The 22,779-nt window shown below is 36.8% G+C and overlaps 1 protein-coding gene across 18 annotated transcripts in view; it reads left to right on the forward strand.

The window, feature by feature from the left end:
* Window positions 1-22,779, forward strand: part of Phf14 (PHD finger protein 14) — a gene marked incomplete at its 5' end in the record, with an annotated part of 271,885 nt that overhangs the window by 106,554 nt on the left and 142,552 nt on the right. For 14 of the 18 annotated variants that reach the window (XR_001234651.1, XM_013515972.1, XM_013515964.1 and 11 more), the window contains 1 exon segment: window positions 8,739-8,856. Coding sequence is in view for 16 of the 17 variants with exons in the window: in XM_013515972.1 (XP_013371426.1) it covers window positions 8,739-8,856 (118 nt within the window). 18 annotated transcript variants of the gene reach the window in all.

The raw sequence follows: 22,779 nt of genomic DNA on the forward strand, positions 1-22,779 counted from the left end.
AGCATACTACTATTTTAAAAATTAATCAGATATATCTTTCTCTTTGTGAATACAAACCCTTGTCTTTATATTTTGGTTTTGGTACAGTAGATGTATTTTGACAACCAACAGTAATAGAAATAGTAATAGTAATACAAGAGGAGGCAACTCAGTGTTTGAAAAGATAAAACAGCACAGACTTAGTGAGAAGCTATACGAGATCATGGCATTCAGGTTCCGGTTATCTGTCTCTGGACTAGACCGTATGTTACTTGAATCTGCTGTGGTATAATGAGAATGTTTCGTAAGACGTAGTGTAGAGCTGCTCTGATCTCTAAATGTTAATGTTCTTTTCTTATCACTTTACTGTGTAGATGCCCTTCATGAGACCCACCCAACTCTGCCACTGCTCATCCTCGGAGGCAACCCTGGAAACCTCTTTTGTAAATGTGATTTAGAGTGTGGATTGCTCTCGGTAGAGTACATACAGTAAAGGAGGACAGCCCTCTTGTCTTTGCCATGAGCTTATCCCTGCAGGAAGTTGCCTTTACTTGGCAGGTTTGGATAGAACGTAATCGACGGGATTGTTACTTAGTCTGACAAGGCAGTTAATTTGCCTCTGTGGATTTTCTTCTTTCCCTTGCTTTTCTTTTTCTCTTTGGCACTAATCAGAAATACTCAATATGTGCATTGTTGGAAAATATTGCATAAATGTCTTTTCAGAATTGTCCTATCCAGTGTTTTTCCTTCTTGCTTCTTGGGCAAATGATGACGCAGTGTTTGGACTCTCTGAAGAGTTATGGAAACTTCTGGGACTTAAAGGCGACGTTACATGTTTCTCCCTATTGTCGGACAGTCCGGTGACTAGCAAGAAGGGCGATGCTTTCCGTTAGTCCGCTGCCCTGTCCTGTCCGCTTACCGTGCTCGTTCACATCCGAAGCGCTGCCGCGCTGGGAGACACCTGCAGACTCACAGTAGATGTTGCTTCCGTGAGAGACTTGTGAACCCCGTGACGTTCTGTTTTTATCTCGTTATTCCTAGTACGAAAGCATTAACATCAGCATGACATTTTTACAGCTTTCAGTTTTAAGTTTATGAATACAAATATATCTGTGTTGATCTCTGTGTATTTTTTAGAGATACCCAGGTTTACTCAGTCCTTACTGTTTTGTTTAATATGAACTCTCTGTGCTCAGAGTAATTTTACTGTTTCAACCTCAAATACGAAGTTATGAAATGAGGGACATACAAAGCTTGTTGATGGTACAACCTGCCTGCTGAAAGATCATCAACATCTGTATCTTTCCAGAGGTTTACAGAATTAAAATTTGATCTTCAAGCTTTAATGATCCAGTTTTAAGTCAACGACAGAAACACATTGAATATTCCATCACTCAGTCTTGAACTGACTTAGAAGAGACTGTTCGCTGCTTTGAAGTGCACATATGCATGTAAATTGTCAGCATATCTCCTGGAATTTCCTGATTTATGTATGTGCTTTTGGACTTTTCAGGTATAGTGGCAACTGAATATTGTTGAAACTTTAGGACTAGAGTAGGCAGTGTATAGATAATCAAACGCAAGTATAATTATAGAGTTTCTGTATGCTAATAATCTATAGTCATGATTGGATATTTAGTAAAAGTAAAGTATGTATAATTACATATGCACAGATTAGTTTATTGAAGGTCTCATAACATTGGAGGAAAGATATCAGTAACCTGTAGCAAAATCACTGTTTTTTAAGAATATAAAGACTAATGATCACTATTTAAGCTTATGAAAAGTTGGTAGTTACTATTATTGCTGAGATACAGGTGGTTTTAAGAAATACGACAGATTCCTGGCGTCTGAGTGGGCCATGCTAGTACATTAGGCTGTAGCCCTGTCAGTGTGTGGGGAGACAAGGCCAACGTAGTAGTGACTATTTTATCTTAGGCTTTTTGTTTCTGAGAAATCACTAGGGGTTGTGGTTTTGATCTCACTTAATCAGAATCTTTTTCACCTTGATTCGAATTAGAATACTTCATAGTCATCATTTTCTGTCTTACAGATTTCAGTAGTGTATGTGCTCTTCCATATTTGATGTACCCCTAAGATCTTTGTCACATGTTACAGATGCATAATTGGTAAGATGGTGGATTCTGCAAAAATGTAGAACTTTCGAAGGGTGTGGAATGAAACCTTTTCTTCTGATCATCTCTGCAACATTCCTGTATTTCCATAGTACACAGTTACCCCCAGTCCGTAGATGTTCCAGTTGTTACTCAGAAGAAAACATGTTTGCGTAAGAAAACTCGCAGAGTGGTTCATATTTCACAGACATATGTAAGAGAAGATGACACGGGAAGTAATTCATGCTTATTTCCTACAGAATAGGAAAAGAGAGCACTAAATACTGTGAAGGAAATTGAATGTTTTTGAAATATGAGAAGAATGACATGGTACTAAATAATTGTGGTTTCAGACTATCACACATCCAAATCACGGGGAAGGTTTTTATACAGTGCATGTTGAGGCTCGAGCCTCCGCCACGTCCTTTCTCTCCCTACCTTACTCCTCCTCCCTCCTCTGGAGTTTCTGATCTCCGTAGTGGTTGGGTGCAAACTGAAAATTTACATGTGTAAGAAATTCCTAGGTAATGTGGGTTTGGCTTATCAGCAGCAGCATTTGGAGAACAACCATCGCCTTACCTTACCATCAATTCCTAAGGAGTGTTACTTACTCTTCTTATGAGATCCCTTTGGTGAAGAGTTTATATCCATTTCATCTACAACACAGAAAATATAATTCCCTTATTCTCATAACTTCAGTTAAATGTTTTACACTTAGGAGAACAGCATTGGAGTGCACAGATGAATCACAGAACACAGCCTTTGTCCACAATTAACTAATTTCATTGTTTCAAGAAAAGGACTTAAAATTAGGGTTATGTTTGAAAGTGAAAACAAAATGTAGCTTGGGTCTTTATCCATTTTAAGTTTAGAAATTACATGTCACTGTCATTCATGTATTTCTTGAATGATTACCTGATTCTGTACTTACTGTGTGAACAACACTGACCAAAAGCTAATAATATTCACGGTATTCTGTTTCCTTTTTATAGCCTATTAATGAAACCACTCTTTTCAAAAACATTTACTTATTTTATAAACATAAGTCCCCAGCGTGTCTACTTGAGTCACAGCATGATAATATATGAATATTGCATCAAAATCTATTCAAGAAATTGAGGGCTATGCTTCAGAGGAGAATATATATATTCTAAAACTCATTTTAATTTTCTGAAATAGTTTCTAACAATTGGAACTTGTTTAAGAGAGTCAGCTTAGAATTGCAGGGCCGGTGAAGGCAGAAGTTTTTCTCCTGTCAGAATCAGCACTTTGCAAGTTTATATAGCATTAGTGTTATACTCTGAGACACGCATGCTTTACAAGCAGTTCTGTCTGAAAAGGGAGGCCTTCTCCCCGTAGTGCGCTCCAGGGCATTCTCTAGGCCTGCCAGCAGGATTCACAGCTCTGTAGGTACATATCGTACAGTGTAGTGAAGGTGGATGTTTGTGCTGGGCTTTGTAAATAAAATGAGGGTGACCCCTAGCCACCATTTCCTTTACCTGATTTACACTGTAAAGTCAGAGTCTGTGTTATTTATTAGAGTATAGTTAGTCAGTTACGGGAGAGGAGATACAAAGTGATGTGCAGCTTGAACACTGCAGCAGGTCGTACTGCTGGTAATTCCCAGAGGCATGAGCAGATGGAGGTCAGTTCATCGAGGGACGAGCAGATGTGTTCCAGGGGTGGAGAGGGCTGATTCTCTCATGCTGTGATGAGAGCACTTGACCTTAAGGTAGAGTTTTATATGAAGTGCTTTCTTTCATTTTTAAAAAATTTCAATCCTAATCTTACAATCTGACTGCTACAGCTATAACTAACTGAATTGATTCCATTCTTTAAGTGGCTGTAAAATACAGATTTAGATTGGATAATTTTTCAGATATTTCTCAATTAATATACATTTACATGTAAAGATATTTTTTAGTTCTTCCTTACTAGCTATTCATTAATTGTTGCCTGATAGAAGTTTATAGTGACATTAATGGAATAGATTCATGTCCTTCACTGGTCCCTTTGTGAAATATGATTTAAAAGACAATGTGTAATTATTTTGTATAAAAATGCTCTTGTAGGTGATTTGCACTAATTGTTGTAAATTGAAAGGAATAAAAATATTGTATTTATTGGTGTGAATTGTTATTCTAATACTGGTAGAATGCAGAATTTTTTGCAAGCTTGTATTATTTTAAAAGTCATTTAACTAAAGGGCCACAGTCCTTATTTGCCTCATCTGTTAAGACGTTTTGTTGAAATAGCTGGCCACCGTTAAATAAAATAATCCATCACTGTTGGTGCATAGACTTTTGTGAAGTGTTAGAGCTACTACTGAGGTTTTCATTTGAGTAATACTAACATTCAAGACTAGCGTTTTGATTTTTCTGCTAGACATGACAAGCTGAAAATGCAATTTTACAAAAGTTTAAGAGCTGTAATAGTGTATGTTTTCAGACAGTTCTTTATTTTGCTTTATACAACTTTGAGGGGATCAAAGTAAAGTATTTTATTAGCTTAAAAAATGGTTATCTTATAAAGGCCAACTTCATCAAAAAGGTACAACCCTTTTTAAGTATGTACTATGGATTTTGTTTCTTCCTGAAATTTGGCTTCTCATCTGGCTATAAATTATTTGTATAGGAGATGTGTTTATTGTTTTAATTAGTTTGTAAAAAGTACTTACTTTAGTTCCTAATGGACTTGTTAATCAGAAATTAAGAGAGTTAAAGAAACTCTTTAGAACACTACTTGCCTGTACTAAGGCACAGGAAGAAATAAGTCAGTTCTTTCTTTTACCTGTTTGCATATTGTCAGTGGTCAGTAGATACCAGATTGATTGCTTGTAATGTGCATCATAGCGCTTAGGAAGAGAAAGCATTTTCTTCTTCTTTCTTGTCTTAATCACATGCAAAAGAAGTATTTTGCATACATCCAGAACTGTGTTTATTTGGTCACTGCGTTTTGTTAAATGAATGTGTGAAGGACCATATAAAGCTGCTTTATTATTTGTATCTGTATCCAGTGTAAGACCAGTATCTAGGAAGTTGTCTTTAGGAGGAAAGTAATCAAGCCCTCAGGTTTCATTTTACCTCCTAAACAGTATTCATTTACGTTGTTTAAAATTTTAAGTGTCACAATGTCCTGTAGTGCTAATGTGCACAGAGGATATTAGAGTCTATAAAGATGCTTTAAGTGTCCAGTTTGAATTCTATTTTAAAAATTCAGTGTTAATTTATAGATTAATTTTATATTATCTCGATATTTTAAGACATTGCCATCTTATAATGTGCTCTTGGTATAATAATTTGTTTTATTAGCCATTTGTGTTACTTAATAAACTCTTGTGCTGCATCCTCATACTTTTGTGGGTCAGTGGTTCTTTCTCTAAGCTTTATAAAAACATTTTGATCATTTTTTATTAACAATCTATGATGTATTGTGCTGCAATTATTATGTTTACAAGTATATATTAGTTAATGAGGAAGAGATCATAAATAAAATTGTTTAATACCTACTTTAATTGATTACAGTTTCTAAGTAGTAGATGATTATAGATTCATATGAGAGCTCTGGTTTTCAGGACTTTAATCGCAACACAGATCTTCTTGATGAATAAGATTTGATAAAGATTATAGAATGTTTTGTGTATAGGGGAAATAAACCAAACAGCCCATTATTTTGACCACTTACGTTGTTGTTACATTTTGAGGATCCTTTAGTGGTATCTCTTAGGTTTCTGTGGTGTTTTAATTCTTGCAAAGTCTCTTAGAGTTGATTTCTGTCATTCAGGATATTATTGTTACCAGCATACAAAGCTATGGATTCTTTTTAGTTTAGTATTCAAATGTAGAAATTAAAGTGACTACAAGGTCATGTTATTTCCATTTTGATTTTTCTTTGTTGTAGTTTGGAAGTTGATAGATTATTAACATTTATTTTTGTTATTTATTCTTGGAGTTGCAGTTTTACCTATTGACAAGTGATTGAGAACCTTAGCGAATTTTCCTATCACCCTCATTTCTCTGGATCCATGAAAAACACATGTCAAATGAGTCATTTGGAAAGGTATACTTAAGAAAGGATCAATCAGTAAGGCTTAGAGTATTTCCAGACAACATGCACTTTAAATTATCTCCTGACAGAGCTATCATATAAAACTTTGCTTTACCCCCTTTTCACTATTTCTTGACTTGAAAGATAATTTGACTTTAAAAGTAATTGAAAACAGGAGTTTGTTACAATATCAGTGTAACAAACTTGCTCTTAATTTATTAGATGGAAATTTGTAGCCGGTATTAATGAAATGACAATGAATTACAATTGACTTTCACATTCATCATGATGGTTTTTTTTTGCGTTATATGCTAGAAATAATAATTCACAAATTATCTCACAAAGTTACAAGGTAAATATGCAACAGTTTGGTTGTAATGTAATGTAAATTAGAAAATTAATACCATAACTCTCCTTTTGTCAAGAGCTGGGTTTATTAGCAGTCTGAACAATACGGCGCATTATCTGAAAACAGATTAAAGAAGAAAGCTATAGTTAACAGCCAAAATTTAGTCTCTGCATACCTCAGTGCAAGCTGTCATCTTCCTGTCTTTCCATTTCCAGTTTGAATAATATGAGTAGTTTTCATGATCTGGCTTCCAAACCCAGAAGAAGTGTTCCTGGGAAAATTATGCTTAGACAAATGACACTGACAGTGTCAGGACGCAACGTGATAGTTTCCAAGCAGGTGAAGACCCTGAAGACCTGGGAAAAGTTGGATATAAGAACTGAAACAAAACAGCACATTAATGGCATTCCCTCCAGATATCAAAAGCAGCATCTATAATTCACGCTGATGACCCTAACATGACGAAGATAAACTATTTAATATATTTGTTTCATCATTTAGACTTCCCTTTGAAGATCTTTGAAGTTTACTTTCATGTTTGAAGCAGTACACCCTTAGCTTTCTAGAAAGCTGAACCTTCTCATAAACTCAGAAATGTATGCACTCTCATACCCATGTTTATAAATAACTGAAATCTTTATTGAAAGGTAAATAAGACCTATAGAGAAAGACCCTGACCTTGTGTAAGCTTGTCATTTGTTATCTTTATTTTACATTTGAAGTTATCTACATACTACATTTTGTCTTAATGCTAAAACACAGTTATTAACACTTTAACTCCTTTTAAATGCATTTTTGACGGTTTGTGTGAAATACTAGCTTTAGTAAATGAAGTCCTTAGCTGTATTTGATTTTATTTGTTTTTATAGCTAGAATTACAGGAAACATTTTAAAGTTCATTTCTTGAGTCTAAAACTTTTAAAGAAATCTCTACACTTTATAAAGAATAAATTTTAGAGAAAAAAAGCACAAACATTGACATATACTGTTTTAAACTTCATTATACCGGATAATTTACCTAAGTTTCTTGATTTTTCTGAAACTCTGGATTTCCAAAATGAGTCTTTCAGTGATTGATTTTTTAACATCATGATGTGAAATTTTTACTGAAAATACAGATTTATAGATTCCTTTATTGTGATGATTTCTTAAAGTCAGTTTGTATAGTGTTTAAGAATAGCTCTTATTTTCCTAATAAAGGTTAATTCATAGTAATTTTGCACTTAAGTAATACGTGTTTTCTAAATTATTCCTCTTGGGTTTTTGGTTTAGAGTCCTTTGAGTTTTAAATCCGTAAGAGACAAGCAATAAAGAGAATCTGACAGATTGGTTGAGAAAATTATTTTTGGATGAAAAGCACAAAGAAAATGAGTATAGCTCATTCTCTTAAGTTGAATACATCTGCTATGTATTGTTAAATTTTGGTCTTGTTACTCCAGTTGATGTAGATTCTTTTGCAAACACTGAAATAATACACATTTTTCTTCATTGTCAGCAGGATGAGATTGTCTGAAACGAAGAATAGGTATGGTAGTTTTCTTAGATTTTGTACATCATAGGTGGTGAGACACTATCAAAACAGTATAAAATTTTCAGTATACTAGGAGGTACTTTGAGAAAACAAATGCACTAAAAGTGACAGACAGTAATGCTAATTGTGATTTCTTAACGTTTTGTATACTTAAGTATTCTGTTATTTGACATTTGTAATTGTTTTTATTTGCTGTGGATTATGCTAGCATACTGTAACCATTAGAGAATTCATCTACATCTACTATCACTTGGAAAGAGGCAAATGAAACAATTTGGACGGCATTGATTGCTGCCTAGTGTAATTCTATGGAGTTACGAAGTTTTGAAAATAAATACAATGTTTTAGATTGAATGTATGATCATTGAATTATATATACCAGGAAATATTTTTATAGTAAGAGACACATGATTAATCTTTATGTTAAAAGTTGTCAGTTTTGAGCACATGAATACACATGCGTTCACTCACACGCTCTTCACATTTCTACCATCAGATTGTTTCAAATAGTACTTGTTTGTGAATTGTATTAGGGTTGCTTCTATTCTAAAACATTTCAGGTTAAAGATGTTTTGTCATAAATATTAATTTAATAATCTTGTGAGCAAAGGATAGAATTAACTGTTAAAGTTGAAGTGTACGACAGTGCTCATGTTTGTCTTTGAAACAGATTGTCCTTGTAGTATTTAGATACACCATAAGTCTGTTTACCCTGCAGGTGTGATGAATGCAGGCTCTGCTACCACTTTGGCTGCCTGGATCCTCCTTTGAAAAAGTCTCCTAAACAAACAGGCTATGGATGGATATGTCAGGAGTGTGATTCTTCATCTTCTAAGGTAAGGGAGAGAGGCCTACTTAAAATAGGGTTATTGAGGTACAGAATGCATTATGTAACGATATGAAAGCTAAGAGGAAAATACCAATTTCCTTCAGAATGGCAGTGAAGCTGTTGCAGTACATTTAGGTGGAGGAAAGTGAATAGAGATGGTTAGGTGTGTGTGTCCTGTCTTTCCTTCCTTCCTGGTTCTCGTGTTGAATACAACAGTTCTCAAGTTTTACTTCAAAACTTTGACTCCCATGTAGAAGTATTTCCTAAGCACAAAGCAAGTATATATAGTTAAACGTTGGCTTGAAAACCCATTGCAGTGTTTTAGTGGGGTAGAAGCAGTGCCAGGGATTGGACCCAGCACCTACACAAGCATTTCACTTTAAACTTTAACTGTTAACGTTTTTGCTCAAATTCTGTGCATTGGGGAAAACTGTAATGTATTGCCTCATATACTCTCAACAGTGCTCCTGTTTGTCCAGGAGTTTATCTTTCCAGTGACAGGGTTTTATTTATTTACTTTTGCCCTGTGGACTTTTCTAGGACAAAAGTCTTCCTGATTTAATAACAATTTACCAAATGTAGTATCAATTTAATAACAGCTTACCTAGAAGCAGAATGGCTCTCCCATCAGACCCTATGCAGTATGACGTTGGTGTTGCACTCCTTGCCAGGCAGTCACGTTAGGGTTCGCGATCGCTGGCCGTGGACACGCAGCACCCGGAGCTCGCCCCGGGCTCTGCTGCAGAGGCGCTGACGGCGCTGTCGTCGGGGCGGGCGCTGCGCTTGTCTGCAGTAGCGATGGTTCCTAGCTGCCCGTGGCCGTGCGTTAGCTTTTCCCCTTCCTGCTTGTTACAGCTCTGTCAAAGTCATGTTCCTGGTGACTGCTATACGCCGAGAAGGCTGTGTATTTCTTATTTTTCCTCCTCACCTCTTTTTCTTCTGTCCCTGCGCCATTACTCTTCAGGCAGAGCACCTGGAGCCGTGCTCAGCATCAGCCGTCCTTTTCTCACAAAGCAGGTCACTCCTCAGCCGTGTAGAAGCCTCCTTGCTTGGGTCTCTTTCCTTCCCTCACTGCCGTTGCCTCTTCCGTTTTCAAGCTGTCTACATAGGTCTGCCAGACTCACTCCCCTTTGGCCAGTTCTTTTCATGGAGACCTCCAGTGAAGTGGTGCACAGTGACCCTGGAATCGGTTTAATTCCGTGTCATCCTGTTTTAATTTCCATGTCCGAATGTTTTATAAGGTACACTTTATATAAGGTTTTACAATGTGTTTTAGTACTAAAAAGCAGCTACATAAAACTTTATGAAGATGTTATGTTGGGGTGTATACTTACTGTTTGATAAATTGTATGGTATGTTTAGATAGTAAGTGTCCTTTACTGTACTACTTAGAGAGTAATCTCTATGAAAATGACTGCCACACTTCGTAAATGTGGTATTTTTTCACCCTCCTACTTATTTAAAATATAAGCAAAAAATCAGAATATTAACACTGATACATTATTGCCATTTAATCTTCAGATTTCATTCAAGTTTTATCATTTGTTCCTTTAATATCCTTATGCCAAAAAGACCTAGAATAGAAATCATGTAAAAGAGTTAGTTCCCACACTCCTTAGTCCCAAGCCCAGAGTTTCTTTCTTTTCTTGTAACTTGCATTACCATGGCACTTTTGAAAACTATAGGGCAGTTACTTTGTAGAATACTGCTCACTCTGCGTTACTGTAATATTCTCCTGTGATTCAGATTCATTTCATGGACCTTTGGTAAAAACAGCACTGATGTAATACAGTGTACGTTGCACACATAGTTTTGATTAGAAACGGTGATGTAAAATTTTAATCACTGGACTGAGCTATTTGCTGGTCTTCTCTACTCGCTTTTTCTTTCAAATTAATGAGTAGTTTTTGGAGAAGAACCTTGAAACTATGTAAATGATCCTATTCTTTATCGGACTTTCATTTTCCATTTCATTCAGTAGATTATGATGGTTATTATTATTTATTTTGATGTTTACATTATCTTAAATTTGGCGAGCGGAAGCTGAATTTAGACATAATCCTGTCCTTTGGATGTGATTTCACCACTCTTCAGCAAATCTTTCTTGAAGGTATTCCAGGCTTGTACTTTTTAGTCCCCTGCTCTTGGCATGCGCTATTTATTGATTTCTCCAAGGAAACCTTGTTCCTTCTAATGGAAAATATTATTTAGAAACCAAAGTCTGGTGTGTTCAGATGTGTATACGCTCATACACAAATTCATATGTGTACTTCTGTCTTTACAGAAACAGATCATGTAGCTCCTCCCTCCCAGTGTTGTACGGGGCTCCCTCTGTGACAGAAAGCTGGCTCTCACTGCCCTTAGTTGTGTTCTGCGACCAGCTCTCCTCCGCACAGCGGCGCTCCCCCATCGTGCCCCGCGCCCGCCCCCAGACACCTGTGCTGCTCACCATTAGGGACTCTCGCGGATGCGTTCGCGAGGCGGACAGAGAAGGGTTGGGGACAGACATTCACGTACAGCCTCCATAGGTGGCTCAGTGGGCAGAATAAAAGCAGTTCTTTGATCCACTTTACAAAATGTTTAGTTATTAACAAAATTTGATGGTAAAAATTGTATACACAATGGACATAATCAAGTCAAATTTAACACATTGACATTTTAGAAGCATGTGTCCTTAGATAGAAGATACAAAGTTGAGTTGATGTTCTGTTTTGAAATAGGGTGTAGCTCACTGTTGGGTCTCTAGGTTATAGTACTTGTGGGTGCTGACACACCCACGTGAAGGTAGCTTGCGTCTGACATGGCTGGATGCATTTGACTGTTTCCTCTAACAGTGCTGCCTGCAGCTCACAGATGCTCACAGGTGCCCCTGGGGATTCCAGTACACGTCCTCTGCTCTGTGTCCCTGGGAGAGCTGGGCTTCTGTGACGTGCCGCAGGGAGTACGCACAGCTCCTCTGCGATTACTGCAGGGTGCCCTGTCCTAGCTCGGAGACTCCGTTCGGTTCATTGTGGTTCTATACCAATGAGTAGATCTTCCTAGTGTACTGCGCTTCGTGGGCACTGAGAATTGTGGATCACAGGCATAAAAAGTACCGTCCAAGTCTTGTGTGGAAGATTTTCCATACTACAGATGCAGCTAACTGAGGCAAGTGGTGTTTCTTCATAATCGTTCCTATTGGAAACCTTTGAGCAGGACGGTTACAGTAATTTAAATTTTGGTTTTGTTTCTTACAGTTTCTGCATTGAACAGTTAGAAGCTCATGGCTAACATAGCAAAACTATACATGTACTTACTTTTAAGTGAAGCAGCCATTAGAATTGTGTGTCTTGAAGAACTGAACAGAGCGGTCTGTGAGGGATTTCTTGCACAATACATTAAACAAGTACATTTAATTGAATCCAGTAATATCGGAAATGGAATGTCTTCGTTTTATGTATTGTGAAGATTTATGAAAAATATAAAATTAAAGTGAATTATCCTTTAAAGTTCTCTTAAATTTGAAGCATATAACTGACCCATAAAAAGAACTTTTTACTATTTTAAGTATTCATTTGACCTCAGATTTTATGTGACGTTTGGTTGAGTTTTAAGGTTAGCATCATGACATTATTTTCAGGTAGAACTTACACCTCTTAACTATCTAAATTAATTTTCTTCTAGCATTTGTGTAACAAACATGAGAGTTTACAAAACTGAGCATTACTGAGCTTTACTTAATTTTGATTTGCCTTTTTGCCGATACAGGTAAAAATCTAGGAAAAAAATTATTTGTACTGTTGCCTACAATCCAAAGAACAAATCTGTAATGGGTGGTTGGTAAACTTACTAAAAGGTTGAAAATTAGCACTGTGCTATGGCTGTTCTCCTTAGTGGCTGTCGCTTTGTAATTTGGATCCTCCTTGCTGGGGGCTGAGGAAAAGCCCACAGACTTGGAGGTGATCTTGTCTGGAAGCAAGTTCAGGCTGTTCCAAGTTGTTCTTGCATTGTTTTTGGAAGGCACAATTGTCTAAATGCCTTTAAATCTTTTAATTTCTACTTGATTACGATACTTGGGGACTAGTAGTAATGATTTGTGATGAACAGTCCCCCTAATAATAGTCAACACTGTGCTTTTTTAAAAAGTGTTTAATACAAACATTTGTGCCCTCAAGTGAACTTAGATTCTATTTGTCATTATTGGGTACTCAAAGAAGTTACTTTTTTTTTTTTTTTTTTTTGGTTTTTCTCCGGTACCAGGAACGGAACTCACGACCTTGCGCTTGCCAGGCAGGCGCTTTTGCCGCTGAGCTAAATCCCCAGCCTGAAGTTACTTATTTGATTGTCCTGGATGTGTTTTCTGAAATCTCTCCATGGGTACTATTTTTATCAAGTAACAATTTTCAGCAAAATAAATTTTTTTTACTGGCCATTCTTAATAATAGAATTGGAATCAGTATAGACTAATCTATTTAGTTATATAACCTAAGGTAGTTTTCATGAGAACCGTATAGTACACATTAAACATATACTTCAGAAAGTCTCGGTCAGATATTCTTTAAGGATCTTTTTGAAAATACTGCTTTCTTCCAGATGAAGTTTGGTAATTTTTTATGCCAAATTTATACGTCTCTATATCATACTCACACAAAAAAGAAAATGCTTACAAGTTGTAAAAATAGACAAGTATTTTCCAGATCATTCTGTTATAATTTACACGATTGAAAAACTAAATTAGTTTGTAAATTATGCTTACTACAAACTTGAAAAACGAAGCCGTTTTCTGAGTGAGGTACATGTGGGCCTGGTGTTCGCACACAGCGTGCTGTGAGATGCCATATGTGACAAGAAACTAAATCATAACTGAGATGATTAATCAACGTGCAGTGGGTGCCGGACATAAAAATGCCTTTCAAAAGTTACCAACTTTGTCCTGTCCTTTGGCTTAAATATTGCTTTTTATTATTATTACTTTAAAGAAAAAGGTCACTTACCTAGTAAAAGTCTGAGAGTTCAGTTAAAGAATAAAATACTATTTAAAAAGCTTTTAAAAAATTGATAAGGAATATTTCAATCTTGTTAACCCAGCAGTTGAAATGGTAAAATTGGCTTACTTAATAAACCAATGTATTACAGGTGACAGTGTTATAAAATTCAGAAGGACCATGGGATATACTTATGATACAAACTTGTACTCTGGTATTTACATGCAATGTGAACAGAAGAGACGTGTTCAGTGTGGGTGGACGGTTGGCTTAGATGAAGTAAGCTGGCCCATTCTCAGTGAAAGTAACACCTGAGTAGTCGGAGAAACTTCAGTCCTGTCATTTCATATATCGGATGTAGGTGTACTTTGGTCCTTCTCATTTGTTAAACATTTAGTTTTATTATTTTATTCTTTCTTCGAATTATGTATCTGTTAGAAAAATTTCCTTTCTAATCTATATATTGTGATTTAAGAAATATATAACCTTTTGCCTCTAACTAAGATAGCATTTTTAAAAATAATCTTTAAATCTAAGCTAGGAAAATTCAAAGAATGAACTTTGGTTGTTAATGGAATTGAGTTCTCAAATCAAAGCTAAACATGCTAATCTTTATTTGTATAATAGAATCTTCACTAAGATTGATAAAGCATTGTAGGTTGGGTGTTGAAACATAGTAAAGGTACCTTATGCTGTTACGTTACTTTCCTTTTAATATGTTCAATTTTGACCTTTCTGAAATTAAGATGTATATCTGCAAGCAGGTTGTGTCTTGAAGAGATAATAGTTCTTCCATAAACATTTGCCATTAAATTGATGGAGTTCTTATAATCTGAGGTGGTGCAGTGTAGAAAAAGAAGAGTAAATTATACAGAAAGTCGAAGTTTGCTACATGGGGTAGAGGGGAGAAAAACGAGCTTTCAAAAGGAACAGACTGGGCTCAGGTCGGAACTATTTACAGTGCTCCTGACTCAGTTTAGTGAGGTTCAGGTCATTTACTTATAAAACGATGAATGGGAATGCATGATTTAAAAAGATTAACAAGCAGTTTAGCCACAGAGAAAAGTTTAAAGTTGGTCTGATTTTCAAATACAAGAAATGCCTGTGGCCATACCACCCTAAGTTCACTTGATCTTGTCAAATGTAAGAAAGGGTTTTGAAAAGCAGTCTGAAGAGCAACTTTTCTGTTGCCCTTTTTGCCTTCACACACATCTAAATAAAACTCTTCCTCTCCCAGAGTTTCGTATTAGAGAAAGATCAAATTTAGCTTTTTCATGCAGAAAAATGTGCATTTGTTTTAATTTTCTTGCTAGAGGCAGTGAAAACTGTCTTTATAATTGATACATTTTATACTGGGGCATCGTGGATTTCTAAACATTTTAAATTGTATACTGTTCCATGGAGCACTTTTCTAAATTTATTGTATACCACTAACAAAGCATTGGTAGTTTTTCTATTTTATATAGAATTGTAGTTCTGCGAATCACACAGATCATGCAGCAGTGTGTTTATAAGCAAAGAGCACGACATACAGAAGACTAGTATCTAGGATATATAATGAACTCAGAAAAGTCAGACCCACAGTGCAAAAATTGGCAGTTGAAGTGAATAGACACTTCACAGAAGCGGTGCAGATAACCAGGAAATACAGGAAGAAATGCTCAGCATCCCTGGCCGCCAGACATGCAGATTAAAACGACACCGAGATTCCATCCCATCTCAGAAAGAATGGCCGTCATCAAGAAACCCAGTAACAAATGCTAGCGAGGCTGCAAGGGCAAGGGACGTCTCCACATTGTCGGTGGGAATGTAAACTAGTAGAACCGTTGTGAAATCAGTATGGAGAATACTCAAAAAACTAAAAGTAGAAATTCCATGTGACCCAACTGTTCCCGTTCGGTATCTTCCTGAAAGAGTTAAAGACATGTTACTGCAGGGATAGGTGCATACCCATGTTTATAGCAGCACGAGTCATGATAGTTAAATCTTGGAAGCGGCCTGTATGTCTACCAACAGCGAAGGGATAATTTGTACATGAGAGTCTCCGGGACCCTTCAGTGACGCCCTACCGTTCTCTCCCTCTTCCCCGGCAGCTGCTTCTCTGATGCGCAGTGCAAAGAACCATGAATGATACGCTCCTTAATAAAGTGCATACGTACTTGAAGAGTGCAGTGTCTCTCTCTGGGAATATCACACATGCTGCTCTTAACGCTTTTTCCATTGTAAAAATGCTAACTACAGGAAATTTTAAGGCTGTGGTCCACACTGTCCTCCTACGGCCTCAGCTTGGTCTGGTCTTGTTCCTCAGTAATTATTCCACTCTTACTTAATGAGGCCCGGTTAAACCACCTGTAGCCATAGATTTGGTGAATAAAACTATTGTTTCTTATACTTTATGAAGAATAACCCAAAATACTTAATTTATATTTTCCTTGGTACGTGTTTGCAGTACGGTCCTCGGAAGTGCTGTTAAGCGGACAGTGTGGACAGCCCCACACAGACCTACCACATGATTGTCTTTGGAATGCTACATTAGGAAGAAGCATTTTTGTAAGCACCACGGTCATAATTACGATCATCAAACCTTAAGAGTACTGCTTTTGACTGTGGGTAGTTTTCATAATCTAGTTTTCATTGAAGTAATAAGTAGCTGGAATCAAAGCCCAATAGTACACCCATTGTATGACAGGAAAACTTTGGTTTCAGGATTTAAGGATCTATGTACTTTATTTGAGTGACTATGTCTCAAAAGAGTTTTTCTGCCTTTTAATGTATTACCTTATGGCTAATAAATTTACCAATAAATTTTCATTGGTCCTATCCTCTATTTAATAGTGTTTTACTACAAGGTTTAAATAACATTTATTTAAATCAGCAAGTGAGTATCACTTTGACCTCCAGCTAAAATGTTAATCTGAAGATATGACTTTATATACTTTATCTGTGGTATGAGACTGAGTTTTAACTTTAAAACTGAATTAGTAATTCAAAATTGCAATTTTCTTTAATATTACAAAACTAATGTCCTGTGTATAATACCTTGCTTTAAAAAATTACATACTTCTCATTATTTTTCTCCTTTCCTATCCTTTTAACTCTAATTGCCTAAGGAAATTTGAAATCAGGAAAAAAATTAATTATATGCATAATTGTGGAATTTTTAGGAAATTTAAAAAAAAATACAGTAAATTATTTGCAGTTATAGTGCCTAATGACATTGTATTTCTGCTTATCCTTTACTGCAAATTACTTTTTAACAATTGTAGTCATACCAGTTTCTGTTACATAAATTTTCCTTTGTAATTACGTATATATCACCTAAGTTCTTAGACTCTCCTGATCCACGCTTTGAATGCTGTAATCAAATGCTGTCTGGCATCCGTTCTCCATGTAATTGCTAGGTGAAACAACATGAACGTGTTAAAGTAAGAAAACACCACACTACTGCTAGTCATAGGAGGTAATGTTTATTGAGCACCGCTGTACGCACTTTGTACACTCTCATGTAATCCTCAGCACAGATTTTAATGTAGTTACTGTTTTAATCTCCTTTGTGCAGATGAAAAAAATGAAGTTCTGAGAAGTTAAGGATTGCAACAGCTCGGAAGTTGTAAAAGTAATTCAAACCAAGACCTGCCTGATTCCAGAGCCCATGTTTTAGAAATTAGATGTCATATGTGTATTGAATGGGTATTTTCTACTCCTTATTGCAAGACATTCTCAAATTAGGTTTTGTTCTAAAACCATTTTAGGTTTTCATTATGTAGAAACTCAGATGACTGTTGTATTATAAGTAAACACTACTGGTAATAGGAAAAGGAAAAATACTTTAATTTGCAAGTACAGTCTGTTCTGGGCTTTCTAACAGATATGGGAATAAGACTTGGGCATTATTTCCGAAATAAAAAAAATGAGTGAGATGGTCCTACTCTGAAGATGTGGGAAGATGGATGTGAAAAGTGGTTTTAACTCCTTAAGGCTCTTTCTTCATAAAATTCAATGTCGTAGGTATCTGTGGTAAGGGAAGGGCCACCCAGCAACGTGGATAATGTATAAAGACCCAACAGAAACGAATGTGTTGCACTTAGAAGGAGATGAAGGATCGCAGTTTGAAAGTGATTTTACCCCCTCTAGTTGGGCACTAAAGACTGTCGTGTAGATGAGCCAAATCTTACTGACGTTTTTCAGTTGTGAAAAGAAACCAGTGCCAGCTACCCCGTCTCCTTGGAGAGAGAGTTTTACAGTTTTCTCATTTGTACAGTGTCAGCCACTGTGTGTACTCACTGGAAGAACTTTGTTTTTTTCAGTGTCAGTGTTTCTTTGTAGTAAAGTTCATATTTGAAAACAGTATCCTGCTGAAATGTGGGATGAGTACAGTACTGTTTAGACTCATCTGAGTAATTCTTTTGCTGACAATTCTGTTAATTCCTTTGTTTAACCAGGCTCTGAAATTGCTACATGATCTAAACAATGGTTCCTATCTCATTGACAGATAATGTTCTTGTATAGTTATTTTTATTCTATTTCCATATGTGGTGTAGTACAGCCATTTTCTTTTGTAATTTCAGTCCTGTATACATTGTGGTTTCAGTATTTTACTCCTGTTCTTACTCCTTTTAGATTGTATTTGTATGGTAAATCTAATCTTGGCTCACTGAAGGTGCAACCTGTTTTAATGTTTCTTCTGAAGGTTTCTTAAAGGTTTATGTTGTAGTCTTATGCCTTCATGGACGTTAAGTTGGTTTTTTGTTAAATGTACCTTCAATAATGGCTACAAATGATTATGTGCTTCACTGGTTTAAAATTCCTCAAATTATTCTTATAGAGGTTAAATTTTTTTACAATCACTTTGTAAAGTTCAAGCAGTATTAAAGTGTTTTTGTCAGCAGTATGTTCACTTCTGTGTTCTTGATTGCTCAACTGTTACAGGCAAATAGCACTCTTTACATTCTCTTTCTGAAGTCAATTATAAATTTAGATTGTGACGTGTGCAGTACCTGTGAGCTAGCTTTTCAGGTGTACAGGTAGTTCGAAGCAGGTCGTGAGTGGAAGGTATTCCAGCATTACTGCATTTTGCTATTTTAATGCAGCAGTGTCATCAATCCACAACAGCAAGACATTGACAGTGCAGTTTAAAACGTGTCCCACTGTCCAATCCTGAGTTAAATGGAGTTAATTAACGTTTTCCAATGTAAATCATTTTAGGAGCGTAAGTGAAGTAGTTCTACAGAACATTCTGTAACATGTTACAAGGGGAAGTGCTGTGCGCACATTTTCCACCTTTTCCTATGACTGTGAGAGTCTTAACACGTCACAGTATAAAGCTGTTCAAGATTATATGAAGTGCCCTTTTGATCTTGCATGTCTTTTTCAGTCCTCCCATTTCCTGCACACATACCAGATTTTTGCAGTGATGTTAACTTCCTTTCTCTATAAGTTCACTGTTCCCCAAATCCCCAGATTATCTTTCTTCCTGTTCTTTCTCTCTTCCTTCACATTTCCGGGCAGTGTTCGGAAGCAGTCTTTGTTAATATGTTTGTGTTTCTTTGCCAGTAAAGAGCCTTCTTCATACAAGAACCTCCGTAAGAGGTCCAAATGCAGTTGTAGCAATATAGAAAAAAACAACTTGCAGTCTGAATTTGGCATCAAGTTCTCCTAAGAACCTCCTTAAATGGATTCAAATAGTGCTAGTTGCAGTTTTTAATCTTGCCATAGTAATATAAAAAGTCCTTGCTGTCTGAATATGACACTTTTAAACAGAAACTTCAAATTAGTTATAAGGAGGGTAAAAAGAGATAGCAGAACTGTCAGTAGCACATCTTCATGACTCAATCATGGTCCTTTTCTCGTTTTTTTTTTTTTTGTTTGTTTGTTTTTTTTTTTTTTTTTGGTACCAGGAGTCAAACTCAGGACCTCGCGCTTGCCAGGCAGGTGCTGTGCCTCTGTGTGGCTGAGCTGTCCCTGGCACTCTCAGTGTTTTTTCTTCTTCTTAATTATCACTTTTCAAACATTTTGTACCCGTTTCTCAGCTCTTTTCAAGACCCTTAGGGCACTGTCCTTCCTTTTTAAAAACTGTGACTTAGCATTTTAACGTATGCCTTTTAAAAACATTAAAGTCCCCTTTTACTTATTTTTTATTTTATTTTATTTTAAAGAGAACAGAAAAAAAAAGAACAGTAGCAAAATACAAACAAAACAAAGCAAGGACATTAAAAATGATATGGGGTTTCAAACCAAATGATAGGGATTAACAGTGGCTTATATTACATATTGTTATCTTCACCAGAGTTGCTCAGATCACCAGATGTAAGAATGGAAGATGTAAAGTCCCTTTGTGTAACTGCCCAGCTTACTTTGGATCAGCTGTGTTGGTTCACCTTAGCTGTTTCTTTTTTGACCAGAAATTTATGAGCATAAGTTGAGTACAAATACATGCTTCCAGATTTAAATCAGGCCTGCTTGCTGTCTATTGTGAGGTCCTTATCAGAGTTTTAAAAAAGTTTTTCAAATCTTTATCTCAGTTCTTTGGCTTTTATTTACAGTATGCTCACCTTTTCAAGATAATCTTATCTCTTCTTTCACCGAGGAGAAGGGGACCCTATCCTCACTTTTTTTCTGTCAATTTTAGCAGTAGTATTTCCCTACCTTAGTCTCTTTCCTGTCCCCAAAGCACAAACTGCTACCTTGTTTCTTCAGTAGCTAGGTCTCTCTTCTCATGTCCCGTAGATGTTTCCTGTCACTTGTCAAGGTCACTGCTCACATTTCCAGGTTAGAAAATCCCAGGAAGAAAGGAAAGGCAGAGGGAGTGTGAGTGTGTGTGTGTGTGTGTGTGTGTGTCCGTGTCCTTTTTTTCTCCTTTCTTCTCTCTGCTTCCTTCTGCTCTTCTTTCTCTTCCTCCTCTTCCTCCCTCTGTCTTTGTCTGTCAGAACTCCTATAAAAAGCTTCATCAGGGTTTGTTATTGTTGCTTTTGAATTCAGTGTGCAGTGTGTTAGCCCTTTCACGTTGCTGTAACATAATACCGGAGGCAGAATACTTTATGAAACAGAGATTTTAGCCGAGAGCTTTGGAGGTTCAAGCACCCCACACTGGCATTAACTCTGTTAGAGAGAGGACAGTGAGGCAGGAAGCAGAGACTCAAGAGTCAAGCTTGTTCTTTTACAAAAACCTGTCCTGATAACCAGTCGGTCTCCCGAAAATTGCATCAATCCTCCCGGCCCCCGCCAGAGCCTCCCGTGACCTAATGACCTTCCACCTCCCCACACTGTTACACTGAAGACTGAGCCCCTCACACTTGAACCCTGGATAAGAAACTACGTCCAGGCCAGAGTATCCACTTTAAATCCTGTTCCCTCGTAGTCTGTAGGACTAGACTGAATCTCCTTTGCACTGTGTCGTAAGGCTGTTCATTTGGCCTGCGGTACATACTGCTTTGTACTCTCACATTTGTGGCTAGGCTGTTTTTAGCAGCTCCCTTATGCCAGGGTGTTTCTTTAACACTGTCTTGAAGACAGTGAGCCTCCATGCTGCACATAATCTTTTTCTAATGTTTAAAACATCTAGTTCTCCACTGCTGTTCTGTTTCCTGTTGGCTGTTACTGAAATTATCCTTCAAGTCTTTGTTTCACTGAAAGGCAGTGGGAGTGGTGCACGTCCTAGATTCTGCCTTAGAGCCCCAAGGCTGCTTACTAAAACACAGGTGTCTTAGAGCATCCATTTCTGCTAGACATGACTCAAATATGCAGGCAAGGACAGAGACATAAGAAAGTACCTGCTTAGCAAGTTTAAAATCTTATACTTCCTTAGAATACTTTCTGTGCCTGTCTAGTTCACTTAGCACTTCTATTAACATTTCATAATAATGGTTGATTATAGAAGATACTGTAGGAGTTGAACTATAGTTTTGAATTAAAAAAAAGTTTGCTCCTCCAGAATGTGGAACAGTTTGCTTATCTAAATGTAAACATCTGAAATAAAAAATTTGTTTTGTATTTTTTCTACATAAAATTTCAGAAGAAAAAGTAGCCCTTTTATTTGCATAGGTACCTTCATCATCTTGACGGGTCTGCCGTATGTCTGCAAACAGAGTCTCACAATTGAATAAAAATACATATTCATAAGTTGTGCCACCTATGCTGTGTGGTGCTTGAGATTTACTAAGATAATCAAACAACTCATGCCCTGAAAATACTAGATTCTGTTAGCTTTGGTAAAAATCGTGTGTACAAATAATTATGATGCAAGATTTAAAGTGTTAAATTCTCTTACGAGACAGATGAAGTGCCCTGGCAGTTGGGAAATGAGAAAGATTGCTTTCATTGTCAAGAATGAAAAAGAGGTTCTGGATAATACATCATTTGAATGACAGTGTGAAGGCTAGGGTTACCTAGTTAGATGTAACTTTAGGAACCCATTTAATAGCCAGGAGTGGGGCTACACACCTGTAATCCCAGTAACTTGGGAGGCTGAGGCAGAACGTTCTCATTTTCTAGCTTGAGTAACTCAGCAGTGTGTCTAAAAATTGGAAATATAAAAAGGGCCAGGGGGATAGCTCAATGCAAAAACCATGGATTCAATTTCCATACCCGCAAGTAAACAAACTGCCAAGAGCTGTCGTGCCTCCCACGCCTTTCTCATGTATGCAGCAACAGAAGACCGTCGCAGAGAAGGAGCATGTGTGTATAACTGATATGGGGGAAATACCGTAACAGACTGAGAAACAGTACATGTGATAGTAGTAGTTACTGATACCTGTTCTTAATTGCTTTGTGTTTATTAAGAGCCTTCTGTTGTTGGTGTTTAGTGAGCAGTTTTAGGTTTGCAGGGAGATTACATTAAACATACGGACTTCCCTCTGCCCCTTATCCTCCTCTCCCCTAATTATCATCATGCTCCTGACGACCACGCCTCTTTTTACTATTTCATGGTTTGCCCTTTTCTAGAGTTTTTATCATTTTACATCTCACAG

The sequence above is a fragment of the Chinchilla lanigera genome, unplaced genomic scaffold, assembly GCF_000276665.1.
Source record: "Chinchilla lanigera isolate Chin_1 unplaced genomic scaffold, ChiLan1.0 scaffold00031, whole genome shotgun sequence".
Taxonomy (NCBI): Eukaryota; Metazoa; Chordata; class Mammalia; order Rodentia; family Chinchillidae; genus Chinchilla; species Chinchilla lanigera.